Genomic DNA, 23,169 nt, shown 5'->3' on the forward strand with positions numbered 1-23,169 from the left:
ATTGGCCTACTTCTAGTCTCGAGGTTGTTTATTTTAACATAACTTGTCAAGTGAAATGATCTTGCTGTACGGACACATCATTTCCCAACTTTTAAGTCATTTTCTGATAGATTTAAGTGTTTACATCTTAAATCTTGGATATGCTTTATGGCAGTGTGATGTGGTTGTTTTGAATAACGACGGAGTTTTAATTCCAGCAGTCAAATCCGGTCTAGTTTTTGAATCCTCGTTTTCTGCAGCCGTGCGTGTATGTTCGTGCGGTGTGCAGGACTCAGGAGAGGTGGGATGTAAACAGGAAAATGGCAGATAGACAGAGGAGGAGAAAGAGGAGAAAGAGGAGAAGAGGCGCTCGGGTCCGGCTCTCTCCTCCGGGAGCCGCGGCGCTGCAGGTGTGGGGCTGCAAGACCAAAACAACGGATCATTATGAAATACGAGGCCAGGGTTTGAGTGGTACCGTACAGATAAGGTCAGATGGAGAGAGAGGAGAGAGAGAAAAGAGGTATAGGAGGATGTGAGAGAAGAGAGAAGGAGAGATGGATTATAGAAGAGAGGGAGAGGAAATGAAGGGGCAGGAGTGTGGCGAGAAGGAGATAAGAGAGGGAAGAAAGAGAGAGGGAGGTGACAGCGGGATGAGGAAAGGAGAGAGGAGAGAGGAAAGAGGGACGGAGAGATAGAGGGAGAAATAGATGAGGGGAAAGAGAGAGAGAGAGTTATAAGGGGACCACCTGCCAGTCACAACAGAAGTGTAGTGAACTCAGAAACAGCAGAAAACACCAGAGTCCTGCATTAATGTCAGGAAACTTTTGGTGTAGTTTTGGAGACTAATGAGCCCAAGAGCCAAATAAATATTGTTTCTACTACAGAAACAGTGTTGGGAGTAACACGTTATAAAAGTAATGAATTACTATAATGCATTGTTTTTTGCTGTAATGCAGTAATGTGGCATTACAGGGAAGAAAATGGTCATATTTGACTTGGTATAAATGTCAGTAATGCGCATCATAATGCATTTTTAACCTGGATTGAAGTGGTGGGTTTTTCGTTTTTCTTTTCATACAAATTTGCTAAAATCACGGCGATATCAAACGCCACTGTTACGGTTCCAAGTGTCGGGACGGACCCGGAGGTGCTCCTGCGTAGACAAGTCCTGTGACTGCAGGCGAAAACGTCTTTAAAAAGTCTTAAATTTGGGGTAGTCAAACCTAGCCTGATTCATCAGCCGGTTTCACTTTGTAGAAACTGTCTGACCTCGCAGCATTATTAAAGCAGCATTAGGATTCGTTCACTCGACAGTAGGCGGCTACTTTTTTTATTTACCCAATTGCTACTATTTGGTCATGATGTATGTAATGCTCCACTAACGGGGTTAACTGGTATATTAAGTTTTTCCCAAATCCCACAGGAAGAACGACAATAACGTCTTTCCCCTTGATAAAATTCACCAAACATTCTCTTTGTTCCAGCTTTAAATCCTCGATCTCGAAAATTGTTGCCAACACAGAATGTCTGGCTCTTCATTGATTGGCTGGTGTCCAAACTCGCACTTCGGGTTTTTGCAAACTGTCTAGTGCAGGGGTGGGCAAACTACGGCCCGGGGGCTGTATGCGGCCCTTTAAACCTTTTAATCTGGCTCGCAGAACTTGAATAAATTACAATAATAAACCTTGTTGATTTTAAATTTTTCCTGCATTTCTGGTGTTTCCCAGTAGATGGCGACACTATATATACATTGAGGTGCGGCGTATTATGTTGTATGGGAAAGTGTTCTTACAGGAGTCATTTTCGGGCGGCGTATTCGGACCATGAGTGAGGTAGAAGTGTTCAAGACATAAAGCTGCACTGTTTCTATTTTGAGTTGGTAAAATCAAAGATGAAAGACTTATTGATGCTGTGTTAAAAATCTTAATGCATTGAACGTCTTAAGAGTCTGGTTGTACTGCATGTGTAGGTCTGTACTGTGGTGTGGGCTCTGTTTCTCAAGAGACGTACCTGCTCATGATTCATGTTTGCCTGTGGTGTGCAGTAGAGCAGAACTATTCACTTTTATGTGTTCTGAATCTTACATGTCAAAGTTGTAGTGTGTAGTGCGCGTCTACATGAGCGTAAATACGAATGCAATGGAGCCGAGCTCTTAACACGCCAAATCCTTGTCCCGTTCAAGTCCAAAGGCCAAAAAGTTTGCCCACCCCTGGTCTAGTGGATTCCTGATCTAGTCGCTGGAGAGAAATGAAACTGAGCGGAGGCACTAGGTGGCGCCAGCCTGACTAAGTCAAACCTGGGGAAACCCTGAAACCAGGTCTAAACCTGCACTGGACCAGGTTAGGCCCAGGTCCATTTTAGCCTCATTTCCACTGACACAGTTCCCTTGGGGCCGTCTTGGCGCAGAACATTTAGGCGCAGTAAAGCACGGCTCATCCTCATCTGGACAGACACAGGCTTAAGTTTCACTTTTGTTTTGGCTGCACATTTACAGACACAAGCTTTGCAGTGAATATGTACACCACATTTGGGATTTACACTTTTACCGGGACTGAGGAGGATTTTGGAGTTTGTTTCTTGTTATCAGTTTGGGTTCAACTTTACGCAAACACAGCAGATTTTGACTGGATGTGAATTTATTATTATGCACAAAACTTTGAGACACTGTAAAGGCGGCACACTGGAGACGAGATGTGTTTTCGGGTGGATTTAAGTTTCACTGTTTCTTCAGCTCTTCTGTTTTAAGGGTTAGTGCATCGGTGCTGTTGTTAAATAACAGTTACATGGTTCACATTGTTTACGTCTTGCCAGATTTACGTCTTGGCAGTTCCATGCTGCTAATCATCCAATGACTGTGTGGGGGTGTGAAAAGCAATGCCCCCCCAAGAGCCAATCCCAGGTACCAACCCTTTCAGAGCATTTAGGACCCGTAAAAAGGGGATGGTACTGTCACGAGGAAACAAAGGGAGGACCCAGAATGCAGGACTGTTTTAAAGTTATTTCATAACAAACCAAAAAAAAATCCAAAAGTTAAAACTGAACTGCCACAAAAGGACAAGACACTGACAAAGACACAGACGATGGCGAAAACAATGGACCAACAAAGGACAGAGAAGAACACAGGGTATAAAAGACAGGAAGTAAAACTCAAACTACAAGCAGACAGGACTAAGATCAAAATAAAACACCAAGGGCACACACCACTACAGGAAAAGATACACCAAAGATACGCAAAAACAACAACTACAAAACATGAACCGTGACAGGTACGGACCGTTTTACGCAGTAGAAACACTCAGGGTTCGCGTCGTTGCGTCTCAGACCGACCCTGCGGAAACGACGCTTTAATCGGGTCAGTCTAATTACAGGAGACGGTTTTAAAGAAAGGCAGTGTGACTTTGTGAAGATGGGAGGTCACTTTCTGGATCACATGTTCAACTAGAAAGAAGATGAAGTCATATTTTGGAACATTCAATCAGTCAGTCCATCATCTCTGGTCGTGCACAATCTATAAATACTAAAAGAAAAAGAAAAACAGACGTCATACATTCAAACCTCGGTGCATTCTTCATGATATTGATCAGTTTTGTGCCGTATGTTGAAGATGGGGAAAAAAAAACAAAAAAACAAAGCAAAAAACCCGCTCCTCCTCATGTTGTAATTTATTGTGTGTTTGTGATGTACAGATGGAGTGACACGTCCCATTTTTGATTCCTTTGTATGTTTTGTACGTGTGAAGAAACTGACAAATAAAAGGCATTCTGATGATAACAAAAGGAACAACATTTCCATGGAAACAAGGCCAAGTACGAGTCAGGTTTGTGGAGATGTAAGCCCCGCTCGCTGTACGGACTTTTCAGTGTTTCAGTATTAAAGGGCCCATCTCATGCAAAATCAACTTTTCAGATCTTTCTACCTTCTAAGATGTGATGTGTGGGCCTTGTATTTGTCGCTGAAGTGGTTTTTAAATTGATTTGGCTTTTTTTTTAAAACAAATTGCAGCGTATTTCTGCCAACGTGACAACGAACTAAAGCTGCTACAACGATGACGCGGCAGATACACCTATGACGCCCCCCTCCCCTCCGCCCACTCACACACCGTCCTGCGTCTGCACCGTACAGGTTTGCTGTTCTGCGTTATTTATCTTTATTTTTCACTTCAAACACCCTTTTTGTAACCATGTCCTCGTGGAGAAAGTGTGTATTTGGCTGCGATGGCAAGTCCAAATTAGTTGGCATGCCGACAGAAGAAGCAAGGCATACTAAGTGGCTGGAGTTTATTTCTGTGAATAAAAGTTTATTCCTACCACTATCAGACCCTAAACATGTTGTGTGGCTGCAGACCAAGCCCCGGGGTTTCAAAATGGCCGCCTATTCAAGTCACTGGGCTGAGCTCTATGGTGCATGATCCCAGATTCGCCTTAAGCCCGGCGAGGTTCTTCCGATGGGTCTGAGCCAACCAAGCATGCGCACTAGTGTCTTTTCTCCTGCATGGAGTGTGGGCTCGAGTATCACGTGATCGCTTTGACCAATCAGAGCGAGAGGAGCCAGAGCGGAGCCGGAACCAACGATTATAAAGTGTTTTTTAAGACAACTGAAGGATTTTGAGCTGAGAAAAAGTTTATGATCTAAAAATAGGTAAAAATCGCCAACAAATCTGACATTTTTGAAAGTTGTAGGTCCCTGTCAGCCGAACACGAGCAGTTACGTTGCCTCTATGAGAAAAATCTTGTCTCGGCCCATGGGTTTTTTTCCGCTGTAGTATCAGTGAGTGTCACGACGTCAACTGGAGGCAGCTACAAACAGCAGCACCTCCAGTTATTTTAACAGATCCATGCTGCAGGGCTGTACACTTACACAGGCCCACGTCTGTCTCCCCCTCCCTCCCTGAGATGGCGGAGGAAGGGCGGCTCACTCGTCGCCTACGTCACGTTTGGAGGGCGGAGCCTGTGCTTTCTCAGGACGGGCGGGGGGAGGAGCAATAGTCGGACTTTCATAGTTCCTGGTCTGTGACTGTCTCCAAGAAATCAGTACAATTTCAGAACTATTGTGTCATGGATGTTCCAAAACCCAAACTGTGCAAAAGATACAATGTGAAAAGAGTTATTTTGCATCAGATGGACTCTTTAATAATCTAAATGAAATTAACATACTTTTATTTTATTTAAATCTAAAATTCAAATAAGAATGAGTAAAAACACATTTTAAATCTCTTGATCAGTCGTCTTGTGGCTTGTCTTCAAATCGTCGTGGTCGTATTGTGTCCGTCGTGACGTGGACACACTTGATCGTGGTTGTAAACGTGTGATGGAGGTTTTCCTTTGTATCCGCCGGCCACACTCGACTGAACTGTGATGTAAACAAATCGGATTTCCACCGGAGCACATGCATAATGCAGCAGACAACTTTGAATTTCAAAACGGCCCTCGTGTCCACTCCTCAGACGGACGGCTTTTCAAACACTGAGAACTCGTGCGGAAACTCTCACTGTACGAGAATAACAAAGACTCCAGCGGCGGTTTGTGCTCATGGAGTCTGAATGTATCGATGGACTTTCTGTACTAGAACTTAAAGCTGCACTACGGAACCTTTCCTGTGGACAAACTGCTTGGGTCTAGCAGTTTATAATAGATACATGACGAATTTTGGACTTCCTTCATTGCACAATCCATAGCGAAATTTTCCGAAAAAGTGAGCATCAAACCTCCATGTTTGTTTTCCCAGTGGGATGTGTCTGTTGTCAAAGTCGATCGTTTCAAGTCTTTTGAACCAAATCACTTTTGTTTCTGGTTCTGATATTGTCATATTTTAGTTTTGGGATTCGGACATCGTTAATTGTGTGGTTGTTGGATCCTAACAGCGGAAAACGGCTCGAGAAATTTGTTTGCGAACTCCATAAATGCAAAAGTGAATCAGATGTGTGTGACTCAAACCTCCGTTCAAACTGGTCAAAAAGGTGAAGGTGATGGGCAGGATTGATCCACAGGAAGAACCAAAAAGGAAACATTTGTCTGACTAAGAAATCTTTACAGAGAACATTTTGTATGTGGAGCGACAACAAAACAAAATCCCGATCTCTCACTCAACCTTGGTTACGAATTTAAAAAGTCAATGCCAAAGTGAAAGGCTCCAACTGTTCACCAAGAAACACCTTCCACTGCAAAGACCAAGACGTGATGTTTCTGTAAAACCACAAGAACAAGAAAGTGCAGCTCAGTCTGTTTGTCTTCTGCTCCTCTACATTAACAAACAGGATTTTGTTTTGTTGTTGCTTCACATACAAAATGTTCTGTACAAACTCAGGATGATTTCTTAAGGGCCGTTCACACCAAAGCGTCAAAAAACACCTTGACGTCTCTATTTGGAGCCTTTGCGTTTGAGTTTAGACGCCCCCGACGCTCGTCTTTGACGCCGTGGATGAACGGGAGAAAAATACTTCACGCGCGTCCGTTGCCCTGGAAACAAGAGCCCGGTCCTGGTCTTTTCCTGAAACAATGTCAGACCAGACTGAGAGACTTTAGTGTTTTTATGACATAAAACATCAGCGGAGGAAATCAGGTCGACGACTGGAGCGTGTTTATATTTATACTCCACTAATGACACAGGATCAGTCCCGGTCTAGTCCTGGTCTAATCACGGTCTAGTCCTGGTCTAATCACGGTCTAGTTCTGGTCTAGTCGTGGTTTAGTCTCGGTCTATTGAGGGTCTAGTCCTTGTTTAGTCTCGGTCTAGTCCTTGTTTAGTCCCACTCTAGTCCTGGTTTAGTCCTGGTCTAGTCCTGGTGTAGTCCTCGTGATCATCTCGGTGATTGTTGTGTATATATTTATTCTCCGTTCATGTTTGTGTTTCTCGTTCTGGTTCTTGGGTTTTTCTTCCTGATAATAACGTCGCTGCGTCTCTGGATACTCGTCTCTGATTGGTCGACGCGGCTCGTCTGACGTGAAAAGTTCAACATTTTCAACTTGACGCTGACGCCTTGGACGCGCGTCTAGAGCATCGACGCCAAAACGCCCTCCTTACCCCATCCTCCCTCGTTCTCTTTTATCTCCTCTCCTCTTTCTCCTCATCTACCTCTCCTCTTCATCTCTTCCCCTCCCTCTTTTTTTCTCTCCGTCTCTCTCTCTCTCTCCTTTAACTTTCTCTCTCCTCTCTTCCTCCTCCTTCTCTCTCTTCTCTCCTCCATCCTACGCTTTCTCTCTCTCTCTCCCTCTTCTCCTCTTCTCTCTCTCCTCTCTCCCTCTCCTCTCTTCTCTCTCTCTCCTCTCTCTCTCTCCTCTCCTCCTCTTTTCTCTCTCCTCTCTCTCCTCTCTCTCTCTTCTCCTCTCTTCTCTCTCTTCTCCTCTCCTCTCTCTCTCTCTCTCTTTCTTCCTTTCTTCCTCTCCTTCCTCTTCTCTTTCTACTCTCTACCTCTCCTCTTCATCCCTCTTTCCTCTTCCTTGTTCTCTCTCTCTTCCTCTCTCCTCTTCTCTCTTCTCTCTCTCCTCTCTTTCTCCTCTCTCTACCTCTCCCTTTCATCTCTTCCTCTCCTCTCTTCCTCTCTCCTTGTTCTCTCTTTCTTTCTCTCTCTACTTCCTCTCCTTCTCCATCCTCTCCTCTTTCTCTCTCTTCCTCTCTTTCTCTCTCTCTCTCTCTCTCTCTCCTCTTTCAACTTTCTCTCTCCTCTTCTTCTCCCCTTTCTCTCTTCCTCTCTTCCTCCTCTCTTTTCTCTCTCTCCTCTCCTTTTCTCTCCCCTCTCTTTCCTCTTCTCTCTCTCTCTCCTCTCTCTCTCTCCCTCTTCCTCTCTCCTCTCTCTACTCTTCCTCTCTCTCCTCTTCTTCTTCCTCTCTCTCTCTCTCTCTCTCTCTCTCCTCCTTTCTCTCTCCTCTCTTCTCCTCCTTCTCTCCTTCTCTCTCCTCCCTCCTCTCCTCTTTCACTCTCCTCCTTCTCCTCTCTCTCTTGTCTCTCTCTCTCTCTCTCCCATCTCTTTTCTACTTTCTCCTCTCCTCTTTCTCCTCATCTACTCTCCTCTTCATCTCTTCCCCTCCCTCTTTCCTTCTCTCTCTCTCTCTCTCTCTCCTTTAACTTTCTCTTCTCCCTCCCCCTCCTCTCTCTCTCTCTCCTCCTCCTCTCCCTTTTCTCTTTCTCCTCTTTCCTATCTCCTCTTCTCTCTCTCTCCTCTCCTCTCTCCTCTCCCTCTTTCCTCCTCTCCTTTTTCTCTCCCTCTCCTCTTCATCTTCTTTCTCTCTGTCTCTCTCTCTCTCTCTCTCACTCTTTTAACTTTCTCTCTCCCTCTTTCTCCTCATCTACCTCTCATTTTCATCTCTCCCCTCCCTCTTCCTCTCTCTTGTCTCTCTTTTAACTTTCTCTCTCTAACTCCTCCCCTCCTTTCCTCCTCTCCTCTTTCTACTCTACCTCTCCTCTTCATCTCTCCCGCTCCCTCTCTCTCTCTCTCTTCTCTCTTCTTTCTTTCTCTTCTTCTCCTCTCATTTTCATCTCTTCCCCCTCTTTTTTCTCTCCGTCTCTCTCTCTCTCTCTCTCCCTCTTTTAACTTTCTCTCTCTCTCTTCCTCCTCCTTCTCTCTCTTCTCTCCTCCCTCTACGCTTTCTCTCTCCTCTCCCTCTTCCTCCTCTCCTTTTCTTACTCACTCTCTTTTCATCTCTCCGCTCCCTCTTTCCTCTCTCTCTCTCTCTCCCTCTTTTAACTTTCTCTCTCCCCTCTTCCTCCCCTTGTTCTAGTCTCTCTCCTCTTTCTCCTCATCTACCTCTCCTTTTCATCTCTCTCTCTTGTCTCTCTCTCTCTCTCTCTCTCTTACTCTATCTCTCGATCTCTCTCCTTACCCATCCTCCCTCGTTCTCTTTTATCTCCTCTCCTCTTTCTCCTCATCTACCTCTCCTCTTCATCTCTTCCCCTCCCTCTTTTTTCTCTCCGTCTCTCTCTCTCTCTTTAACTTTCTCTCTCCTCTCTTCCTCCTCCTTCTCTCTCTTCTCTCCTCCCTCCTACGCTTTCTCTCTCCTCTCCTCTTCTCCTCTTCTCTCTACTCTCCTCTCTCTTCATCTCTCCCGCTCCCTCTTTCCCCTCTCTCTCTCTCTCTCTCTCCCCTCTTTTAACTTTCTCTCTCCCTCTTCCTCCTTGTTCTCTCTCTCTCTTTCTACTCATCTACCTCTCCTCTTCATCTCTCTCCCTCTTGTCCTCTCTCTCTCTCTCTCTCTGTTTTTTCTCCTCTCCTCTTTCTCCTCATCTACCTCTCCTTTCATCTCTTCCCCTCCCTCTTTCCTCTCTCCTTGTCTCACTCTTTTAACTTTCTCTCTTCTAACTTTCCTCCCCCTCTCCCTCTTCCTCCTCTCCTCTTTCTACTCATCTACCTCTCCTCTTCATCTCTTCCTCTTTCCTTCTCTCTCTCCTTTAACTTTGTCTCTCCTCCCTCTTTCTACTTCTCTCTTCCCCTCCCTCTTTCTTTTCTCCTTGTCACTCTCTTTTAACTTTCTCTCTCCCCTCTTCCTCCCCCTTGTTCTCTTCTCTCTCCTCTTTCTCCTCATCTACCTCTCCTTTTCATCTCTTCCCCTCCCTCTTTCCTATCTCCTTGTCTCTCTTCTCTCCTCCCTCCTACATTTCCTCTCTCCTTACCCCATCCTCCCTCGTTCTCTTTTATCTCCTCTCCTCTTTCTCCTCATCTACCTCTCCTCTTCATCTCTTCCCCTCCCTCTTTTTTCTCTCCGTCTCTCTCTCTCTCTCTCTCTCCTTTAACTTTCTCTCTCCTCTCTTCCTCCTCCTTCTCTCTCTTCTCTCTCCTCTCCCTCTTCCTCCTCTCCTCTTTCCACTCATCTACCTCTCCTCTTCATCTTCTTTCCTCTCTCTCTCTCTCTCTCTCTCTCGCTCTTTTAACTTTCTCTCTCCTTCCTTCCTTCTCCTCCTCCTCGCTCTTCCTCTGTGCATCTTAAGCAGTCGGTAATGAGATCTGACTTTGGCTCGGTGATTAAGTGTGTGTCCGTGTGTGTGTTTTAGTGTGTGTTTGTGCGTCCGTGTGTGTGTTTGTGCGTCCGTGTGTGTGTAAAAGTCTTCCCGCTCGTGTCTCCGTTCACCTGCTCCCTCGTTCTTCCTCTCCCTCCATTACACCCTGCAGATTACAACTCGTCCACGGGGGGGGGATCTGTGACGTTCCTCCGCTTCTCTTACTCCTCGTCTCGTGTTCGCGTCGGAGGAACACGTTGGCGGTGTGGGAGCGGCGTTGGCGGTTGCGGGTTCGATTCCCCGGCCGCGTGGAGGCGTGGAGCTGCAGATGAGACGTGGGCTTCGCTGTAGTTCAGATCCTCTCCCGGGTTTGGCCTGAGAGGAAACGAGAGGAGGAGGTGAAGGGTTAAACACGAGACTCGGATCTGAGTATGGATCCGAGCTTCAGCTGATGAGAAGAAATTAAACTGCCAGAAAAAAAAAAAAAAAGACAGAGAGACAGAGAGAGAGAGAGACAGAGAGAGAGACAGAGAGAGAGGTTTGCAGAACTTCCGGTTAATAGTTTCCTGTAGAATGTGTGTGGATCAGTGTTGTGCATGAACGAGTTTAAAAGAGTTCGTTCATTGAACACGTTCATTTTTCAGTGAACTTTGAACTGAACATAACACATTTGTAAATCAAGAACTTGAACGTGAATTTGTTCAAATTCAGTGAGATGAACGACGTGCGTCACTGTTGGGTTCAGTTAAACGTCGGGATTTGTTTTCACCCGATGAGTCGCATGTCAAGTTCTGCTGCACTTTTTAGTTTCACTGTGGACGTGATACAAGCGGCTGAACGTCTTTCCCATTGACAAACACAGAGTCAGTGCTGCGCGTGTACGTCCTGCTGCTGTCGCTGGAGTCGTCTTTGCGTTGACGCGCGGCTCCGGCTCCGTGTTTCTCAATGGGAAAGCATCAATAAACAGTTTCTGTGGAGCTGGGCTCTTTCACACGACACAGAACTGCTCCAGGAGCTCGATGTGCTGATGATAAACGCACAAATACAACAAAAGTTACATGCTCTGTGTGTATTTTGATGGGGATACGCTCCTACGCTCACGTAGAGCGTCAGAAAATAGGATAGATCCTGTTTTCTTAAATCTACTCGTGCAGGACGAGCTGCTCCGTACACTCGCCTGCAGAGGAGCCGCATCATCACTTTCACTGCTTTCTACAAATGACACGTCCAGAAGATGCAGTGACGTCCGTCTGTCACAGAAAGAACAAACAGTCGAACCAAAGCTGATGCATCAGAGCACAAGGGAAAAGCTGCTTTTTTCCAGCATTTACAGTTTATGGAAGTTAACCACGAGGTTTTAAGTTTTGTTTCTGTAAAACGTAAACAAATGTGTCAAAGCTGAATTAAACTCATTATAATGTCAAACGGGCTGATGTGGATCTAGAGTCGTTATGGTTAAGATCTTGTAAAGTTGTAAACTGGAAGTCAGTTTGAAAAATAAGTTCAGCCTTTCATTTACACATCTCACCTAAAAATAAAATGAACTGAACTTTGAACTAGTTCAAAATTTAAATTTTGTAAAAAAAACTTGTACAACACTGGTGGTAATTTCTCCATCAGCTTCATAAATCTGCCCCATCACCAAATCTTCAACCAACAAACTCCACAAAGGAGAAACATTCAAACATGAAGAATTTATCCACAACGATCAAGAGAAGAAAGAACAAAACTTAACCGGGACCAGACCGGGACCAGACCAGGACCAGAGCGGGACCCGAGCGGACCAGGGTGGACTCCGAGCTTTGACTCTGAGCCTCCGTGGGGTCCGAGCCTCAGCCTGGAGCTCCGGCCCTGCTGTGGGCTCTGAACCTCCGGTCTGGTTCTGCTCTGGTCCTGGTCTGGTCCCAGTCTGGTCCCAGTCTGGTCCCGGTGTGGTCCCAGTCTGGTCCCGGTCTGGTCCTGGACCTGGCTCAGTCCGTATGCAATCCAAAAGTCCGGCCTCGCAGTCAGGGAAGTTGCATAAACGTTTTTTCCATTTTTCATTTAAACACAAAATCAAAAACTGAAAAAACAAATCATTATCTGTTTTTTTTTTTTCATTTTGGTTTTGTAGAAAAATAATGAAGAAAATAGCTGGTTATTTTTTTTTCATTTAGTTATTTTTGCTTTTATATTGAAAAACAAATGAACGAACGACACACAGACGTCGTGAGTCTTTATTATTGTCACATGAACTCGGTTTATTCCATCAGCTGTAGAATATTTCCTCCACGTTTTCCCGCGGTGGTGTTTTTATCAGCGTGTGTGTGATCGAGTCGACCTGGAGCGTCTCCGATCCTGTAACAGTCTGTTCCTTTTCCGCACATCTGCCTTTATCTTGTCGGGCAGAAATGTACAGCTCTTTATCTCCGCTTATCGCGTTTCCTGTTTCCCGCACGGATTCGGAATTTTAAATCAAACGATGTTTCACGAGGAACTAAATGAAAGATCTTCTCCAGCCAATCACGCGCCGTCGTGTTTACCTCTCGGCCAATCAGCACGAAAGCTGTTCAAATACAGACAAAGACACCAGGACTAAACCAGGACTAAACCAGGACTAAACCAGGTCTAAACCAGGACTAAACCAGGACTAAACTAAACCAGGTCTAAACCAGGACTAAACCAGGACTAAACCAGGACTAAACCAGGTCTAAACCAGGACTAAACCAGGACTAAACCAGGACTAAACCAGGACTAAACCAGGACTAAACCAGGACTAAACCAGGACTAAACCAGGTCTAAACCAGGTCTAAACCAGGACCAGGACTAAACCAGGACTAAACCAGGTCTAAACCAGGACTAAACCAGGACTAAACCAGGACTAAACCAGGACTAAACCAGGTCTAAACCAGGACTAAACCAGGACTAAACCAGGTCTAAACCAGGACCAAACCAGGACTAAACCAGGTCTAAACCAGGTCTAAACCAGGACCAAACCAGGACTAAACCAGGTCTAAAACCAGGTCTAAACCAGGACTAAACCAGGACTAAACCAGGTCTAAACCAGGTCTAAAACAGGTCTAAACCAGGTCTAAACCAGGACTAAACCAGGACTAAACCAGGTCTAAACCAGGACTAAACCAGGACTAAACCAGGACTAAACCAGGTCTAAACCAGGACTAAAACCAGGACTAAACCAGGACTAAACCAGGACTAAACCAGGACTAAACCAGGTCTAAACCAGGACTAAACCAGGACTAAACCAGGACTAAAACCAGGTCTAAACTAGATCTAAACCAGAACTAAACCAGAACTAAACCAGGTCTAAACCAGGACTAAACCAGGTCTAAACCAGGACTAAACCAGGACTAAACCAGGACTAAACCAGGACTAAACCAGGACTAACTAAACCAGAACTAAACCAGGACTAAACCAGGTCTAAACCAGGACTAAACCAGGACTAAACCAGGACTAAACCAGGTCTAAACCAGACTAAACCAGGACTAAACCAGGACTAAACCAGGTCTAAACCAGGACTAAACCAGGACTAAACAGGACTAAACCAGGACTAAACCAGGACTAAACCAGGACTAAACCAGGTCTAAACCAGGTCTAAACCAGGTCTAAACCAGGACTAAACCAGGACTAAACCAGGACTCTAAACCAGACTAAACCAGGACTAAACCAGGACTAAACCAGTAAACCAAACCAGGTCTAAACCAGGACTAAACCAGGTCTAAACCAGGTCTAAACCAGGACTAAAACCTAAACCAGGTCTAAACCAGGTCTAAACCAGGACCAAACCAGGACTAAAACCAGGTCTAAACCAGGTCTAAACCAGGACCAGGAAACCAGGTCTAAACAGGTCTAAAACAGGTCTAAACCAGGTCTAAACCAGGACTAAACCAGGACTAAACCAGGTCTAAACCAGGACTAAACCAGGACTAAACCAGGACTAAACCAGGTTAAACCAGGACTAAACCAGGTCTAAAACCAGGTAAACCAGGACTAAACCAGGACTAAACCAGGACTAAACCAGGTCTAAACCAGGACTAAACCAGGTCTAAACCAGGTCTAAACCAGATCTAAACCAGGACTAAACCTAAACTAAACCAGGTAAACTAAACCAGGACTAAACCAGGACTAAACCAGGACTAAACCAGGTCTAAACCAGGACTAAACCAGGTCTAAACCAGGACTAAACCAGAACTAAACCAGAACTAAACCAGGTCTAAACCAGACTAAACCAGGTCTAAACCAGGACTAAACCAGGACTAAAACAGGACTAAAACCAGGTCTAAACCAGGACTAAACCAGACTAAACCAGGTCTAAACCAGGACTAAACCAGGACAAGGTGTTTTTGTTTTTTTTGGGGGTTTTTTTTGCTTTACGGTCATACACAAAGAGGAAGAATAAACAGAAAACAGGAGAGAGAAGAGAGGGATGAGAGAGAGAAGAGAGGGATGAGAGAGGACGTGTGTTTCTCAAAGTGCAGCTGGTTTAAGGTGAAACCGGACGATCTAATAATAACAGACACATTCACGTTTTCTTTGGACCCGAACAGAACCACAACAGACGATGTCATGTGACCAAGGTGACCAGACTCAACAACATAAACTGGGACACACCTCGGTTGGAACGTTTGTGTAAATAAAACTGTGAAAAGAGCGTAAACAATGCCTCTTTTTACAGTTGGTGGGGATCAGATTAGGCAAAAATTCATCCTGTTTTAGTCCTGGTTTAGACCTGGTTTAGACCTGGTTTAGACCTGGTTTAGTCCTGGTTTAGACCTGGTTTAGATGCAGTTTAGTCCTGGTTTAGACCTCGTGATTCCCACCGTCAAGTACCATATTTTCTGCACTATAGGTCGCGCTTTTAAGCCTCCGACCGCATCAAAAAACGACCACGCCACAATCCAGAGCGCCCCATACACGAATCCACTCGAGTGTCCCAGTACGACTTCAGTAAAATACAAAACCACAAACACACACGGAGCAGACAGCGACCGCACAGAGAAACACACCCACAGACACACTCATCACTCCACGCCGACGAGGAACGGAACGGAGGAACGGACCGGAAAAAGCGACGCGCGCGACGTGCCGCTTCTAGACACGACTGAACAACTGAGTCACTGCGAACACGCCGACAATCCGCTGGTCCCAGACACACCCTCCCTACACGCCACAACTGAACAAAGCCCAGAGTCACCGTGAACGAACAAACAAACAAAACCACTCACCCATCACACTGTTGGGTTTCATTTAAAGTCCCACGCCGTTTATTTGTGAAAAAAGTTCGAGAATAAACCATTTAATGATCCTGTAAAAGGCATGGAAATTGAAAATGTAATTTTCGAGACCTGGAAAAGCCATGGAATTTTGTAAATTCAATGAAAGTTTTGGAAAAGTCATTTCATTTTAGTATCTCTTTCACACAACTATAACGTTCTGTTAAGTTCTCATGAGACTGTTGTGATTATTACTGAACGTCTGCACCTTTTGTTTAAAAGAAACAACAATAAATACGAGAAAAACTCAATGACGTCACAGCCGGGGTGGCAGTCATCTTGTTTTCAAAAAGCATCCGTGTCAATAAGTCAACATCGTCAACCGCTATTGTCGAGTTTTAATTTTTCAAAGTAACACTTTTGATCCTCAGCGTTCAGTTAGAACGTTCAGTCAGATGATGAAGTCATGTCAAAACAATTAATGCAAAACCTACTTTTCTCATGACTCACAAACGCAACACAACTGTCCACACAAACGAGCAGCACCACCCATGGACTTTTTGCTTATGAACCTCTGAGCACCTGCAGAAAAAACTGATGTCAACAAAAACAACGTTTTCTCGTCTGCACTGACAGGATTTTGAATTAAAAATAAACTATAATCCCAAACTATAAGGTGAGTGGAAAGAGTTCACATTTCAGATTTAGCCTTAAAAGTCTGATCAGTTCTACACATGTAGGTGCCGTAAAATCATGGAAAAGTTTTGAAATTCTGTCAGTGAAAAAGAGTGGAAACCCTGAGACCTGAAATAGTCCTGGTTTAGTCTTAGTTTAGTCCTGGTTTAAATCAGATTGGTCAAAAATAGAGACACCTGGGACATGTCTTTAATAAAACTGGGACAAATCACTGTTTTTTGGATAAATCTGCTGGGACAGGGGACACACGACTCAGAACCTGGACTGTCCCGGGTCAACAGGGACGTCTGGCTCATTAAAGGTTGTATAGAGGATTTTCCAAGGAACGAGAAACCCCCCCCCCCCCCCCACAGCTCCTACGTAGAAACACCTCCTCCCTCCTTCTCCTTACGCCAGAAACAGGTTTGTTTCTAGAAAACAAGTCCTCATCGCTGCACATGACTCGTAAACAACTAACTACAGTGTTGGTTAGGCAAGACGGAGAAGAGCGGAGCAGGGAGAGGAGCAGAGAAGGGTGCGCGGAGATTCAGTGCGAATGAAGCTACTACTACAACACGCAGCAGCAAGCGGACTCTTTCTTTGCATTGAAAATTACGTTTTCAGACACAGGATATCACATTCGTGTCCTGAAAAACGTTTAAGCAGAAGTTTTCCTGTCCAGGAGTAATTTGTGGACCAGTGGTTCAGTCTTTAGACCCTTCGTCTGCTTCAGTCGCGCCATCGCTGGAATGAATCTCCAAGAATCACCTTAGTTTGGCTTCGCTGCTTTTCCCCTTGTCTTCTTCTTTCAGCGACCTCAAAAACAGACTTTCCTTCATCGCAACAAACTTTGTGCGAACTGCGAGGAAGATATAGGTCAAAAAAGCCGCTAAGAACTGTTGCGTTGGTGGAGTAAACAGCGTCTGTGCGTCTTGCGTCTGTGGACTGTGTGACAGTCGTACGTAAACCACGTAACGGCGGCGCAGGCAAGTCAGTTACACTAGAAACGTAGGGAGTTTGATTGACAGCCTGTCAGCTCACAGATAACGAGGCAGTGTCGTTATCTATTGGCAAATGTTTAGCCCCACCACGTCCAGAGTTGATGAATTTTTATTCTCTTTTTTTTGGTCATCATAATTACAAGGCGACTGCATCTATAATCTATCACTGACAATTTGAAACAAAAAAAATCCTCCATACAACCTTTAACTGTGCCCAAAATTAAATTATTTCTATCTAAATGTGTGAATCCAACAACAATAACAACTCCAGGTCCGTCTGCGATGAGGAAACAACTTCATATAAAGGTTGTATGGAGGATTTTTTTTTTAGTTTAAAATTGTCATTGAAAGTTTAAAATACCATTACAGAGACGCAGCAGCCTTTTAATTATGATGACCGAAAAAAAAAAGAAAGAATGAAAATCTATGAGTTGTGGACGTAGTGAGGCCAGATAAACATCAGCCAATAGAAAACGAGGCTCCCTCTTTTTCTATTGGCTGTTAGGTTGTCAGTCAAACTCCCTACATTTTTAGTGTAACTGACTCGTCGGCCCTCGGGGATTATGTGGTTTTTGCAGTGGTTCTTTGAGGCTTTTTCAAACTGTAGCTTCCTCGCATTTCGCACAAAGTTTGTTGTGACGGCGGACGAGAATCCACGACCAGCTCGCCGCAAAAGAAAGTCCGAAGGGTCTAAAAACTGTCGCGTCGGTCGCTAAAATATTTCTAAACAGGTCACTTCAACAGTAATTCTGAACATGCACTGGATGTAAACAAATGTGATTTCTAGAGTAAAGAGGCGGGAGGAGGAGATGTTTCTACTGACGAAGGTGGTGTCACACATGCACGACATTTGAAAAAGGACGGTCGCTGTATTTCGTTTACCTTAAAAAATCCTCTATACGAACCTTTAACCTACAGTAAATCAGAAAATAGTGCATTACAGGCCTTTATGTCATTATTTGATACTTGTGCCTCGGGAAAAAAAAAACATAAAACGTCGTATAGGCAAACGGAATCTGTCCACTAAACCAATCAGACGGCGTGACATTTGAAGTAGCGTTTAGCATTTGGCGTTTAGCATTTAGCAGACAGGAGCCGTAATCAGAGCTCATTGAGACACACTTAAACTTGTGAATGTCGTCTGGAGTGTGTGTGTGTGTGTGTGTGTGCGTGTGTGCGTGTGTGTGTGTGCGTGTGTGTGTGTGTGTGCGCGCGAGCTCAGGGCGTCAGATAAGAGCCAGTGATTCCGAGCCAAAGATAACTGAAGAAAATGGCTGCCAGCGCACGCACTTTTAATTACATCCAGCACAACTTTCGATGAGACGACGAGGGACCGACGGCGACGAGACGAGCGAGAATTAAACCGGAGCCAAGTTACATAAGGTCAGGAAGTACAGCCGATCAAAAGTGCTACAGAAACGCTCTGTACTAGAACTAAACCAGGACTAAACCAGGACTGAACCAGGACTGAACCAGGACTAAACCAGACAAAACCAGACTAAAGAACTGAACCAGGACTAAACCAGGACTGAACCAGGACTGAACCAGGACTAAACCAGGTCTAAACCAGGACTAAACCTGAACTTAACCAGGACAAAACCAGGGCTAACCCAGGACTAAACCTGGACTGAATCAGAACTGAACCAGGACTAAAACAGGACTAAACCAGAACTGAGCCAGAACTGAACCAGGACTAAACCAGGACTGAACCAGGACTGAACCAGGACTAAACCAGGTCTAAACCAGGACTAAACCTGAACTTAACCAGGACAAAACCAGGGCTAACCCAGGACTAAACCTGGACTGAATCAGAACTGAACCAGGACTAAAACAGGACTAAACCAGAACTGAGCCAGAACTGAACCAGGACTAAACCAGGACTGAACCAGGACTGAACCAGGACTAAACCAGGTCTAAACCAGGACTAAACCTGAACTTAACCAGGACAAAACCAGGGCTAACCCAGGACTAAACCTGGACTGAATCAGAACTGAACCAGGACTAAAACAGGACTAAACCAGAACTGAGCCAGAACTGAACCAGGACTAAACCAGGACTGAACAAGGACTGAAAGGTCTCTAGAAAACCAGGACTAAAACCAGGACTAAACCAGAACTGAACCAGAACTAAACCAGGACTAAACCAGTACTACACCAGGACTGAACCAGGACTAATCATGGACTAGAACTTGGAGGCTCCTTGCAGACAGGGTTTCTGCAAAACTCAGTCGGGCGTCAGCTGCGTTTCGCCCCGTGGAGCGTGGAGTTCTGCGTCGGTCCTTTCGCCCGCGGTCACCTGACGGTCTACACGGTCTACGTCTCCGCCGTTTCACCTCTGCTGTTGTCGCGGTGATTTTAGCGAATTTGCCTGAAGAAAAACGAAAAACCCACCACTTGAATCCATGACTGCACTGACTCATGTTCGTCATGAATGGGCCGTGTTAATAACAATTTTCATTAATTACGCACTCGTTTTACAATGTTATTACTACCAGCCACAGTTTTTTTATTTTTGGAAACTCTGGTCACCTGCTCTAACTGTGTTTTCAGTGTCATAGTTCCAGCTTTGTCTGTTCTCTCTGGTTGTTTTAAAAAAGCTCAGATTGAAGTCTAACTTAAAGGTTGTATAGAGGATTTTTTAAGGGAAAAAACATACAGCGACACTCCTTTTTCAGATGTTGTGCCTGCGTGACACCACCTTCCTCCTCCCGCCTCTTTACTCTAGAAATCACGCTTGTTTACAGCCAGTGCGCGTTCAGAATTACTGTTGAAGTGACCTGTCTGGAAATAATTTAGCGACCGACGCATCATTTTTTAGACCTTTCGTCTGCTTCGTTCGCGCCGTCGCTGGAAGGAATCTCCAAGAATCACCTCAGTTTGGCTTTGCTCCTTTTCCCCTTCTCTTCTTCTTTCATCGACCTCAAAAACGGACTTTCTTTTGCGGCGAACCGGTCGCGGATTCTCGTCCGACATCGCGAAAAACTGTGCGAATTGCGAGGAAGATACGGTTAGAAAACGCCTCTAAGAACCGCTCCATAAACGACATAATCCCCGCGCGCCGGCGAGTCAGTTACACTAGAAACGTAGGAAGTTTGACTGACAACCTAACAGCCAATAGAAAATGAGGTAGCCTGGTTATCTATTGGCTGATGTTTATCTGGCCTCAACACGTCCACAGTTGATCGATTTTCATTCTTTTTTTTTTTTGGTCATCATAATTACAAAGCTGCTGCATCTCTGTAATGGTATTTTAAACTTTCACTGACAAATTGAAACAAAAAAAAAAATCCTCCATACAACCTTTAAATAACAGAGCTTCAGACAGAGCAGTTCCTACAGTTGGCTACGTTCAGACTGCAGCCTGAAGTGACCCAAACCTGATTTTTTGGCCTCTATGTTCCTGTATCTGATCTTTTATTCAAATGTGACCCAGGACACTTGGATATGTGCTCCTGAAACTGATACATATCTGATCTTTTGACATGTGACTTCAGTCTGAACGGCCAAAGTGCATTCATCCACCTACACGTCATCAACAAGACACAAACGTCACTATTCTGCGCTGAAGCAGGAGAAAATTGTTAATGAACTCTGTGTGACTGAAGTGAAGCACATCTCCACTCACCACTCTTGGCTCCGTCTCCACATCCACACGTTCCTTTCAACGGACTGAACCACAAAACACCACGACCAAAAACCTCGTCCTTCTCCTTCTCAATCTCCTCCTTAAAACAAGTCAGTTGTTCATGTTCTGGCTCCGGTACGAGAGGAACTTTAAAATCTCCAGGTGCTCGATGCTGCGTCCATGTTTCCACGTCGTCGCTGCGGTTGACGTCGTCGTGTCTCCAGTGTCACATGTGGGACACTTTTGGGCCGTTTAATGTTCACACTGGAGACACATACAAGTCACATTTAACTGGAAATGTGAACGACCTCGAAAAAACATCGGATTTCACAAAAAAATCGGAATTGAGCGTTAAGCCCTGCAGTCTGAACGTCGCCTTAGAGTCACACCCCCGACTGTACAAACTAAACTCTTCTTTTTGTCTTTTCACAGGCCGGTGGTGGAACAGCGCCCCCTACCTCCCCCGCTCCCGTCTCCTCCTCCTCTTCCTCTGCTGCTCCGAGGCCCGAGGAGAAGAAACTCATGTCCAAAGACTCTATTCTGTCCCTGTACAGCAGCCAACCACAGGGGGCGCCACCGCAGCAGAACGCCACCGGACAGGGTAAGAAACCACGCACCACCACGACCAGAGTAGAAACAATCATCCATCCAGAATTTATCCACAACGATCGAGGGAAGAAAGACGAAAACTTAAAGGAGAACAGGGACTAAGTCTACAAGAGTCAATTTTGTTTAATAAATAACCTTTAAATGTGTATATAGTGTCTCTCTTAATGTTTTTTATTCACATTTTGAGGATTTCTGTGGGAAAATGATTAAATTTGGTCCCATAAACTCTCACATAATGTTACAAACAGTGTTAAAGCGTTTTTACTTTTGAATATTATAATGTTGAATAATTTCTTTTATAAATCTGTGTACGATGTTTCCGTGAGGTGTTCAGAGCAGAGGAGAGGACTGTTCAAAAGTGGTTTAATAAAACAATTTTTTTTTTGCGAAATTATAATGAAATACTTTTTATAAGTTCAAGGTTTCTCTCTTGTTTTATCGCCCACAATTATTACCAACAAATTATTAAAACAAGTCGACTAAACTGTTCTACATTTAAACATGGAAATGTGTTGGTGCGGCAGAGTGGTTATCCTATACAATCCATGTGTCATTTGTTCATTTGTTTTTCAAAATAAAACCAAAAATAAGAAAATGGAAAAAAAATATATATATATATAAATATATGTATATATATATGTATATATATATATAATATATATATATATATATATATATATATATATATATTATTATTTTATTTTTTATTTTTTTTCTTCATTTGTCTCCAAAACCAAAATGAAAAAAAACAGATAACGTCCGATTCCCGTTTCTGTGACTTAAACTGTGATGCTGAACTGAACCAAGACTGAACCAGATCCGGGACCAGACCAAAACCAGAAGGAAACTGAGACCAAGACCTACACCCGGACCAGACCAGAAGTGAATCTGGGACCAGGACCAGGACTGAGACCAGGACTGAGACCAGGACCAGACCGTGATTGAGACCGGGACTGAGACCAAAACCAGACGAAGACTGGGACCAGATCAGGACTGAAATCGGTTTGTCCTGGTTTAGTCCTGGTTTAGTCCTGGTTTAGTCCTGGTTCAGTTCGGCATCACAGTTTAAGTCATAGAAACAGGAAACGGGCCGTTATCCATTTTTTTCATTTTTCACTCAAACACAAAATCACAGATTTATTATCCTTCTCGGAGGTTGTGGGTTAGATTTCCAAAGTACAAGCAGTAAAAAATGAATAAAATAAAATTAAAAAAAAGAAATAAGCCGTTTTTTGTGAGTCATGTGTACATGTTTTTTTTTTGTTGTTGTTTTTTTTGCAGTGTACATGGGTCAGCCTCAGATGTCCTTCTCTGCCGGGGCCGGGGTGGGGGCAGGAGGTGCGGGGCAGGAGCGGGGGGCGGGGCGGTGCCTAACGGAGGGTACATGCAGCCGGGCGCCATGGCAACAGGGCAGACCCCGTACGGAGCCCAGCCGGGTCCTCAGCAGTGGAGCGTCAACCAGGTACTGTCCACACCAGACGCCGAGCACCAGAGCAACACACCCACACTGTCCACACGTTGATCAAACTTTACAAACACGAAGATCTGGAACCGAATCGTGACGTTCTGTTTCCAGTCGTCCACGTCACAAGTCGACTCCAGACTTTTCTTTAGCCGACGGTGCAAGACCAGAACACGTCTACGTCTACAATCTACATCTAAATCTACGTCTACACCACAGCAGAGTTTATCAGCTCCAATGATCTGAGGACGACACTTATAGAGTTAAAGGAGAAAATGAACAGAGCAAAACCAGGACTAAACCAGGACTAAACCAGGACTAAACCAGGTCTAAACCAGGACTAAACCAGGACTAAACCAGGTCTAAACCAGGACTAAACTAGGACTAAACCAGGTCTAAACTAGGACTAAACCAGGTCTAAACCAGGACTAAACCAGGTCTAAACCAGGTCTAAACCAGGTCTAAACCAGGACTAAACTAGGACTAAACCAGGTCTAAACCAGGTCTAAACCAGGACTAAACCAGGACTAAACCAGGTCTAAACCAGGTCTAAACCAGGTCTAAACCAGGTCTAAACCAGGACTAAACTAGGACTAAACTAGGACTAAACCAGGTCTAAACCAGGTCTAAACCAGGTCTAAACCAGGTCTAAACCAGGACTAAACTAGGACTAAACCAGGAC

The 23,169-nt window shown here is 44.6% G+C and overlaps 1 protein-coding gene across 1 annotated transcript in view; it reads left to right on the forward strand.

Annotated features, from left to right (window-relative positions):
• The window catches only part of LOC129411595 (stromal membrane-associated protein 1-like), a 287,044-nt gene extending 265,809 nt beyond the window's left edge, over nt 1-21,235 (forward strand). Inside the window, exons 9-10 of the mRNA XM_055162925.1 lie at nt 20,849-21,017; nt 21,213-21,235. Of these exons, the coding sequence (XP_055018900.1) occupies nt 20,849-21,017; nt 21,213-21,235 (192 nt within the window). The remainder of the gene's footprint in view (nt 1-20,848; nt 21,018-21,212) is intronic.
• Nucleotides 21,236-23,169: the final 1,934 nt, after the last annotated feature.

This window comes from Boleophthalmus pectinirostris, unplaced genomic scaffold, assembly GCF_026225935.1.
Source record: "Boleophthalmus pectinirostris isolate CB_2022bp ecotype Guang Dong unplaced genomic scaffold, ASM2622593v1 HiC_scaffold_5, whole genome shotgun sequence".
In the NCBI taxonomy this organism is placed as follows: Eukaryota; Metazoa; Chordata; class Actinopteri; order Gobiiformes; family Gobiidae; genus Boleophthalmus; species Boleophthalmus pectinirostris.